Here is a 10,829-nt window from a genome sequence, read left to right as displayed (position 1 = left end):
AATAAGGACTCTATTCTTATAAACTTTTCTCAAAGTAATTAAATGGAAAATATAAAGCAAAGTATTCCTCCCAATGATCACGTCATTCCCCGACTGCCAGCTTTAAATTCCAGCAATGTCTGATTTAATTAATGGCTTCCCACTTGGGGGCGCTATGACCGGACAATTCTAATTTATTATTTTGCCAGTCAGGACACAATTACTTTGCTTTTCCATATTTCACAGTGAGGCTCCTTGCCAGAAAAAAAAATAAGCGAAAGGCCGAGCCCTTTCGCGGGATTACAGGCCATATGCAAATGGGCGCAATGTCGGGCCAAGGTCATCGGTGAACTATTGTGTGGTGGCTGAAAAGTGGGCGTTGGCCAGGTGTCAAGAGTCAAGAGTCAAGTGTCAAGAGGAGTCGGCTGGTTCATATATTTCCATTCAACTGAAATGTGGACTGGATTTCCTTTTTTGTTTCACCAAAGGAGTCTTCTGTTATTAACTATGTAAATTAAATAAAGATCTTTATCTAAAGTAGTTGGAGGGACTGGTGTGTCATTCAAAAGAAGTCTTCCAAAATGATTTACGAAAGTCAGTTTCTCCTTAAAAATTTGTATATTAGAAAAAGAACAATCCTTATGCAAATTAATTAAGTTGGGGCTTAAGTTTTAAGTTTTGGGCTCACACAAAATGAATTCGGCTCTTACAAGCATGCATTCTAAGCATTCGTAATAGATTTTAGTGTGCAAATTCCTATCAGGTCATGAAAATGCTTCACAAAAATTATATTTGCCAAAAATTTCGTTAAAAATGTTAATGTTTTCTATATATATTTAAGCCTCAATGAAAAGCAAACACATACTTTCTGTATTTAAGAGAATTATCAATCATAAATTTATGGAGCCAGTATTTTATGACTCCTCATAAAAGTGTGCTTTGATTTCTGAAATGTGTGCTAATCCGTAACACAAACCAACTCACCAAATTATTGTTGGCTCACTCTCCCAAATCCACAGGTTATAAAAATAATATCAGAGCCAAGTCAATCCTTCAAAATCAGATAGCTCTCATCGAAAAAACAACAATCCCATAACACTTTTATTATTTTGTAATGATAAGATTTCATTTGATAAATAAACAAAAAGTTAATTTTTTCACTCTTCTATTACTTTAAAAATGTTTACAATATTTAATCTTTTAAAGTGGAATCTTCTACATTTAAAAAGACTGAATATAACATACGAAAAAAATTTTTTATCATGTTAAACGAGAATCTACACTTGAAAGATATTAATTTAAAAGAGCAAATAAACTTTGAACACTGCACCTTATAAAGATAAAATAAATTTGATTTTGCGTCAATATTTTATGGAAAAGTTCAGTGTCGTCCGGAGAACACATACACTAAATTAATTAAAGAAAGACATGATTTCTGACACAATTTTGTGTGATAAGAAAACCGAAAAACGATGGAAACTTTTCTGCAAGCGTCAATGTCTGACGTTGGCGATGGGTGGGATAATTATTACCCTATTTAATAACTATTTGCAGTTCATAAATTTAACAAAATTGCTTTCAGATAGACGATTGGTGGCAATTTCGATTTTAATAAGGTTTACCAAAGGTTCGCGTCTTGGATGAGCGAGAACAAGTGTGGTGAGTATGTGTGTTTTGGTGTTATTGTATTTTTGTCATTTATTAATTTCGAGATAATCGTACATTTAATTCTAGAATTCTTCTCTCAGGCTGTCCGGCTCTCCAAGCTCTCTTACTTTTTACATCGAGCTCTCTTTGCACCTCCGTCTTTGGGGCTTTGGTTTTTTGCTGCCAAAAGCGATCGCGCAGTTTTCGTCGTCGAGTCAAAGTGCGCGGATCGCTCGAGGAGCGAACTCATACTCCTGCCAAATTAAATTAAATATTTGTTAAGTGCAAGTTTAGGTGTTAGTTGTTGTTGCCGTAAAGCCAAGTTCGTAAGCAGGTGCAAAGGTGCAAAAGTGAGCTAATAACAAAACAAGGTAAACCTCTAATTGAAAGTGATCATAATCACAATATGCATATTTTAAAAAATTTTAATTTACATGTCAAAATAGAATGTTAAACGTATTTGTCCTAAATAACATGATTTTTAGAAAATATAACAATACTTGATGAAACTTAATAAATAATTTTTATTTGGTATTATAATTTTATCAAATTACAATGTTTTCTGGAAACAATTAAGAATTGATCAAAATAATTTAATTGTTTTTAGTCAGACGTGATCAAAATAATTTAATTGCTTTTAGTCATTCTTGCAAAGTATATTTATTTAATCACAGATTAAAATAAAGAAAGTATTGTTGAAATAATCAAAAGACAAACTTAAATTTTTTCTTTAATATTTTTGTAGTATGTATTTCCCAAACTTTGTATACAAATATTAAACAAAACGACAACTACCTTTCCCTGAGCACTGCAACCAATACCGTATTGCAGTTGGATCCACCACATTTCTTCATATTTTGTCAAATCTTCTTTGATCTGTTATTTTTTCGATTGGCTTCTCTTTAAAGACGAGATAAACAAATTGTCTAGATTTCCCCCGCCTGTGTCAATCGTAAAAATATAACAATTTATGTACATTTCTTATTTCTGTCCGCCAGCGCAATTTCGAGTAATTAAATGCCAAAATATATTTCAAAATTTACTAAGAACTGGGGACTATTTTGTTGTGCTTTTAATTTTAAAACCAGCCTTGCGTGAAACGATGTGGTCGTGCGATCTGTTTAAGCTTTTAAGATTTCTATATGTTTTTGTATTGTTGTGGTTAATTAGGAACGGCAATGCCATGATCCGATGATATGGTAATGGGACATAGCCAAAGCCCGGGGCATTCAGTTCGTTTCAAATCTGACACCCGTGATTGATGGGTTGACCACGGCAATTTTCTGGTCACTGATTTGGTAATTGGAGTGGCCTGCTTACGCTTATCGGGGCTCCACTGTAGCCTCGAACACGTGTGGGAGTTTTAGGCACTAACTCTGCAATTGCTTCTGTGCTTCTGTGCTCTACCCCTTTTATCACACTGCTCCTCCCACGTTTGGGGTTGCATACAAATTCAAAGCTTAAGTAAGTTTTATGGCTTTTTAAGTGACAAAGTTGCGGCAAACAATTGCAAACGTCTATATCGGTAAATGCCATCAGCAGACGTACGCAATTGAGGATGGCTGATCTAATTTAACAGTTGAAGAAAACAATATTACTATATACGATGTAAATGTTTAAAAACGTTTGCATTTAATTGACATCATGGTTTGTCATGAATTATCATTACTAAGCAGGTATGTTAATCAGAATGGAAATGACAGAGCCACATTAGAATACATCATATAAAGAATATCTTGCGCCTACAATATTCTTAAAACATTGACTGCTGTCAAACATTTATAGTAAATCTTTTTTTACATTACGACAAACATGTAAAGGCTACCCAAACGGCAATAGATAACTTTAAAATTACTTCAAAAAATGCCACATAATTTATTTACCTGTTTTTAAAGTCAATAAACAATCAAAAACAAAACCGAAAACATTACCTCATCAGTTCCATAAACACAAGATTTATACCCTTGTTATCTGGATGTTTTAAATTAATGACGAATGTCTTTGTGCGATGCGATTTTTCTTAATGACATTTTTCGTTATAAGCATATAATTAAATTTTATTGGAGCACATTTTTAGCCGCCTTTCGGTTCAATTCGGTTTGAGTTCAAGTTCATGAACCCGCCGTTCATACACGTTTCGAAAGCTACAGAAATATGTCGAATGACGAAAATCAACTTGAAATGCGTTGAAATGCATTCTACTTTGTTGGGTGTGCAAAAATATGTGTGAATTTTGTGTGTTTTGTTCCCGCCGCTTGTGCTAATTTGTTGAGCAAACTTTTACTTTATTGTTCGGATATTAAGGGAATTGGCACGGACACACTCATACGCTGCCAAATCGGTTATTAGCGCGCCATTGAGAATTCCACAATTGGAAATAGTGCGGCTGGGTATTGGGTTTCCAATTATAAAGCCAGCTTATCGACCACAAATTACTGCCCAAAATAATCGCAAAACAAACTTTAATCAGAGCCGATTAATTGTTTAGATTTTCTCAATCGGGCACCCAGAACATTGTTGTTCTACACCTTTTAACGATAGGGATTTTAATTAGCCTCGAAGAAGAGAATCAGCACCTGTGAATCTGAACTATGGAATGTTAGCTAGTAGTTGGCCAATTAAAATAACATTTCATGGAAACTAATTATAATGGTTGAATCAATTTTCACAATGGATGATTAACAGGCGATGACAAATATTTAAAGTCTCAGGTTTTTACACAGTTTTTAATCAATGGAGGCGTTTGTGTGGGATGGTTCCTGCTCTATTACAAGTTATTCCACTTATCCGTGGGGCCGAAGCCCAACCTTAAGTCAATTCAATTACTATCAGCTCATCCAGCACACTCCTCTGCACCGCAATTGAAGAATAGAACCCGCGTTTCCATATCAGAGCACTTGAGGCTGTTGGCTGATATCGATACGGGCCTCATAGATGACGCAAATAAAACACGAAATTCATTAAGACTGCATTAGAAAAATAAAGAAAAAAAGAGTGATGAATATTTTCCAAGCACACATAATGGGAATTAACATTGAACGGTCAACTGATTGATGGCTAAAACCAATTACAAATGGAATATGATAAAAGCTATATACATACATATGTAGTTATGTGTTTTTAAAGCTCCTTGTGTTTTGGTGTGGGGGGCATGGTCAACAAGTCATCGCCCATTTTTGGGCCTGTTCGTGACCGCATTGCGCCAAATAAGAACAGCAAAACAAACAGTCTCCACTGATTCCACTCTATAAAAACCAGGCCTAATCCCCTCGCGGCTTCAGCGTGCCAGCATTAACCCCCTGAGACCCCTTAACCCCTTTGGGTAAACACTCTCAATTGCCCATTCTCGAGTACTGTACACATCTGCCGGTGTTGCTCTCAAATATTTACCGCACTTTTATGACTCGTTGCCAATTAAACATTATACATTTTGTTTACTTTGATAAATTCTCACATGCAGCTGCAATTGCTGATAAGATGGATCCGTGGAATTGAGGGGAATAGTTCTCAAGAGGTGCCCTCAAATACCCAGTTTTGGAACAACCACAAATGACCTCGTTTAGCACAATTTCTTAGCAACTGAAAGTTAAAAACCTAGTTTTTAAGCCTTACAGTCAAAGTCAATTTTTCATTCAACAATTAGTAAATACTCGCCTTAAAGTTGTGTAAAAATCTGTTTACAAAAGACAAAAAAATGTATAATAATATTACCCTGACAATTATAAGGTTATTCAATATTTTTATACCCTTGCAGAGGGTATTATAATTTTGGTCAAAAGTGTGCAACGCAGTGAAGGAGACATCTCCGACCCTATAAAGTATATATATTCTTGATCAGGATCACCTCCTGAGTTGATATAGCCATGTCCGTCTGTCCGTCTGTCTGTTTCTACGCAAACTAGTCTCTCAGTTTTAAAGCTATCGGATTGAAACTTTGCACACACCCTTCTTTCCTTTGCACGCAGTATATAAGTCGGAACGGCCGGGATCGGCCGACTATATCCTATAGCTGCCATATAACTGATTGAAATGCCATAACTTTCGTGTTTGTAAAGTTAGGAAGTTGGGATTTTCTATGGGTTTTATATTTGGCCAATCAATCCGACCTACCAAATTTCATAAGGATCGGCCGACTATATCCTATAGCTGCCATATAACTGATTGATCGGAAATGCCATAACTTTGGTGTTTGTAAAGTTAGAAAGTTGGGATTTTCTATGGGTTTTATATTTAGCCAATCAATCCGACCTACCAAATTTCATAAGGATCGGCCGACTATATCCTATAGCTGCCATATAACTGATTGATCGGAAATGCCATAACTTTGGTGTTTGTAAAGTTAGAAAGTTGGGATTTTCTATGGGTTTTATATTTGGCCAATCAATCCGACCCACCAAATTTCATAAGGATCGGCCGACTATATCCTATAGCTGCCATATAACTGATTGATCGGAAATGCCATAACTTTGGTGTTTGTTAAGTTAGGAAGTTGGGATTTTCTATGGATTTTATTTTTGGCCAATCAATCCGACCTACCAAATTTCATAAGGATCGGCCGACTATATCCTATAGCTGCCATATAACTGAACGATTGGAAATGCCATAACTTTGTTGTTGTTAAAGTTAGGAAGTTCGGATTTTTTATGAGTATTAAGAATGCATCATATGAATAATTTTGGAGAATATAATTTACAGAGTATTCTGCAAGGGTATATCAACTTCGGCTCCGCCCGAAGTTAGCTTTCCTTTCTTGTTTAGCCTCTTTTTGAAATGACCCCCGTCTAAGCTGAATAGCTGTGAATATGTTAATTAAAACCCAGACAAAAGTGTCAACCAATTAGGAAGCAAGACAATTGCAGCGGAAATGCAGATAGCTAAACTGTCGCCAAAGGCCGAAACAATATAGCACCTTAAATGAGTGCGAAAAGTGGCCATAGTCGTTGGTTAACTACTCATGTCTGACAAATTGTCCACATCCATTTTTAAACACTGTTCCATTTACAATTCGGATTGATATTTGCATTACTTAGACTTAGCTTACTAATTTTTCCGTGTGTATTTTCAGTTCGCCAGTTTCAGTTGGAAAGCAAAGCGATAAAGATGGGAAAGTTCGAATACTCACTGGGTCTCAATGAGGTGAGTCAAGATCATAATAAGTTTGTAAGAAAAACTTCTTAAACACATGAATATGTATAAAGAATTTCTATTGATTTGTAAAATCTCTAAAAGACGGTTAAATATAAAGAACATACTATGATTTTCTAATATTGAAGATCGCATTAAACTTACAAATAACCAATTGCTGCCTCTTAGCACTCTGTTATTAGTAATATTTTATATATCCCAGCTCAAATCAAAGGAGCTGCGTTTGTGGCAGGCTCTGATCGGTGAGTTCCTGGGCAATCTGATCCTCAATTTCTTTGCCTGCGGTGCGTGCACTCAAATTGAGGATGGTACATTCAAGGCCCTGGCTTTTGGCCTGGCCATCTTCATGGCCATTACGGTGGGTTATTGTAACAATCATGAAAAATATTGTTCTTACTTGATAATCTTTCTCTTCAGATTGTGGGCCACTTGAGTGGTGGACATGTGAACCCTGCTGTTACCGCTGGAATGCTGATTGCAGGACGAATCAGCTTAATCCGGGCAATTTTCTATGTGGTTTTCCAGTGCCTGGGTGCCATCGCTGGAACTGCAGCTGTCAAGGTGGGAATTACTGAAATACAAAATATTTCGAACTAACTAAAATCACTAGCTAACTTCAAAAAACTTAAACATAATATGTTATCGACATATTTTTTAAAAATACTTCATAAAGTCTTATCATTGTTTATTTGTTTTCTTACAACATAAGCTTTCGTATTGAGTCATTTATTTCATGGAAGTAATGATTGTCCTACATCCGCTGGTTTAAAAAATTACTTACATTTCCACATATGCTTCCCTTTGTCGTAGTTACTAAGAACGTACTACAACGTAGCACATTTTAAAAAGTAACAAAAAATATATCAAATTTCAGAAAGCGAAGTTTATATACGCTTGCAGCTATTATTAAAATTTAACATTCTATATTTTGATTTCGATGCTTCAAAGTCGGAAATTTTCACTTCACTGCGATGAAAATTTTCACTGAAATTGTAATAGTCCCAGCAAGAGTATAATAAAGTTATACATTTTTAACTTAGCTTGTTATCAATGTATGAGCTCAAACATATCCTAAAATGATTCACAATCAAATGGTTTGAAATTGTTTGTTTGTTTAATAATTATCCAGAAAGATCAGTTATATATCTACAAAATACTTTGAATAGAAACACGGTACTACTTGGAATTAAACGCTCAATGAAATATATTTTATAATCAGGCTTAATAATTTGTATAACCCCTAGATCCTTCTTGATCTTTGGAATTGAACCCTCAATGAAATATATTTTATAATCAGACTTAATAATTTGTATAACTCCTAGATCCTTCTTGATCCTGACTATCACAATGGTTTGGGTCACACCACCTTGGCGCAGAATATCACGGAGCTGCAGGGCCTGGGAATCGAGTTCTTCCTGGGACTCCTGCTGGTCCTCGTCGTGTTTGGGGCCTGTGATCCCCACAAGCCGGACTCCCGCTACACGGCGCCCCTGGCCATTGGAATGGCGGTGACCTTGGGTCATTTGGGCACCATTCGGTACACTGGGGCCAGCATGAACCCGGCCCGCACAGTGGGCACTGCCTTTGCCACGGACATCTGGACTGCGCATTGGGTGTACTGGGTGGGACCTGTGCTGGGGGGCGTGGCAGCCGCCCTGCTGTACACTCAGGTCCTGGAGGCGAAGCCGGCACCGAAGGTGAACGAGGCATCCGAAAAGTACCGAACGCACGCCGATGAACGCGAGGTGAGAGTCAGGTTGATAAGCGCCTGGAGCGAGGAGTCCTTCTACTGATCAGTGATTACACCCACTCATTACACACACACATACACACACCTATCAAACACTCACACTCGCATTGTAAATACCCTAACTTACTCGATTTCAGGGATGCAAACCGAACCATTCTCTCATATAATAACTGAACATATATAATATGCCTAAATATATGCCTTCTTAAATGTATTATGTTTTTGTCGCTCTAGGAGCAGATATTTGTTTACTAAAGCTCTTACCACCTGCACGCAAAACTAATCTAAGCCACTGTTGTGAACCGAACCATTGGTTTAGAAATTCAGTGATCCTTTCAACCGAACCCGCCCACAATTTCGATCGGTTTGCATCCCTGTTTGATTTACTCAACTAATTATCTTACTATTATATTTACTTTAATTTACAGATGCGCAAACTGGAGGGTGCTCGCGATTATGCTTAGGATTAGGGAAACTAAAGCGACTCGAATCTAGAGATAGATACAGAGAGAGAAAAAGCCGAGGAGAACAGATGTCTTCGTTTAATCCATTCATTTCAATGTCTATCATACTTATGTCGTGCACTTCTTCGTTCGTGTGTATTTATGTATTTATTCATGAAAAGTTCATTTTTAATATAACTAATATCTAAATATGTAAGCTGCCCTAAAATCCAATCTACAAAGCAAAATTACTTGTATTCTCATGCGTTCACAATAAAGTGGAAAACATTTACTAAAAATTGTTGATGTGTAGTTATTTAAAAGGTGTTTGGTAATAGATTTCATTTGCAATAGTTTTAAAATACAGCTATAGACAATTTCAAAATTATAATAACCTTACAAGGAAATATTTATTAATACAAATTGGAAAATAGACAATGAACAGGGTTTAGTCATACTAAAAACCTATAAAAATACACCGATTTCAAAATTTTTAAAACATTTTTCAATTTTAAAACGAGCGCCATGAAAAGCATATGCTGTTAGCTTTTCCCAAACGCATTTTCCAACACTTCGTATGCGGAAAAGCTCCGCGCAGCATACGTCAAAAGCGTCATGCGCCAAAACTGTCATGAAGCGTTAAGGGAAAATCGGAAAATCCGCAGTCGTCTCCGTCGTTGTCAATGTCGTTGCGTGTGACCTGCTAAACAATTTACAAAATTAACGAATAAAAACAGCAACTAGCTGAAATTGCCCACAACTTATCTTCCAATAAATTGTTAAATTATTCGAATTAGTGAATTAAACAATTGGCAAGTGCACACAAATAATTGAAAAGCCAGTTGAAAATCAAGGACAATTAGATGCACTGAAGTGTTGTGAGCGAAATCAATAGAAAAACCGTGGAGGAAAAGTCGGAAATCGACGGAAAAGCGACCGCGACCACAGCGAGGGTCGAATGCAAATTGCACTGAAAATCTTAAAAAAAACTAAGACCCAGTTAAGCTGACCAATCGATTTGAGGACCGAGAAACATATTATGAAACAACGGCCCGGAAAAGTGTGAAAGGAAAGGAAAGGAAAGGAAAAGTGGAAAGTGGCTGGGAAAAGTGGAGAAGCTGCAGCGACGTGTAAACACAGGCACATAAAATCAATACTCGCGTGTGTCTGGGCCAACGAAAAAGTGGTAGCCAAACATGGACGAAAAGTCAATTTCAGTTAGCCAGTAACAAGGGAAAAAAGGCAAGTAATTACAGGGTTAAAAGGATCGGGAACAAAAAAAAACAAATCAAATCCTGGGCGTTCTTTATATTCTGGTGTGCTATTGACCTACTATACAATTAGCTCGTTAGTGCCATTAAAACTTGATGAATGGCCAATGAAATGTGATCGGCAGTCATAATCATGGCTAAAACGGCGGCATTGCAAACACTTGTTGAACGGGAGAGGCGGCCACTGAACCACATTCTGACCCACTTTCGTATGCAACGGTGGTGCGGGATAGTCGCGGTGTCTTGCAGCAGCGGAGAGTCTCCAATATTGGCCACTAAATTTAGTAGTGCCAAGCCAAAACCTTAACCTGAAAAGTTCGATTATGGGGTATTAAGGGGTATATTGGTAGAAACATCAAACGAATTACAGGCGATATGATAATGTGAACATTTTATTGTATTAAATACACATGAGGTATAGTCACTATTAGAAGCACATTTTAATTATGGGTATAACTTTTCTAAATCTTGTTTAATATTCACAAAGTTAAAATTAATAAAATTCTAAAGGTTTTAACAGTAGTTTCATTTTGTTTACTTTTGATTTTTACATTTTTATAGATTTCTAAATCATAACACAATAAACATATATGT

At 36.5% G+C, this 10,829-nt stretch overlaps 1 protein-coding gene across 3 annotated transcripts; it reads left to right on the top strand.

Annotated features, from left to right (window-relative positions):
* Positions 1-1,829: 1,829 nt before the first annotated feature.
* LOC108044815 (aquaporin) lies at positions 1,830-9,263 on the top strand. 3 transcript variants are annotated; one of them, XR_001769316.1, is made up of 7 exons: positions 1,830-1,997; positions 6,692-6,762; positions 6,974-7,129; positions 7,189-7,332; positions 8,094-8,516; positions 8,756-8,885; positions 8,950-9,263. XR_001769316.1 is itself a non-coding variant. In XM_017123959.1 (6 exons), the coding sequence occupies exons 2-6, from the start codon at positions 6,727-6,729 to the stop codon at positions 8,983-8,985; spliced, it is 795 nt and encodes a 264-aa protein (XP_016979448.1). In that variant the 5' UTR covers positions 1,830-1,997; positions 6,692-6,726; the 3' UTR covers positions 8,986-9,263. The 3 variants fall into 3 exon arrangements, 1 of the variants encoding a protein (XP_016979448.1); XR_001769315.1 differs by lacking the exon at positions 8,756-8,885 and having other exon boundaries at positions 8,094-8,630; XM_017123959.1 differs by lacking the exon at positions 8,756-8,885.
* Positions 9,264-10,829: the final 1,566 nt, after the last annotated feature.

This window comes from Drosophila rhopaloa, unplaced genomic scaffold (genome assembly GCF_018152115.1).
Source record: "Drosophila rhopaloa isolate 14029-0021.01 unplaced genomic scaffold, ASM1815211v1 contig_115, whole genome shotgun sequence".
Lineage (NCBI taxonomy): Eukaryota > Metazoa > Arthropoda > Insecta > Diptera > Drosophilidae > Drosophila > Drosophila rhopaloa.
The sequence above is the reverse complement of the archived record's forward strand: the minus strand, read 5'-3'. Positions and strand labels throughout refer to the sequence as shown.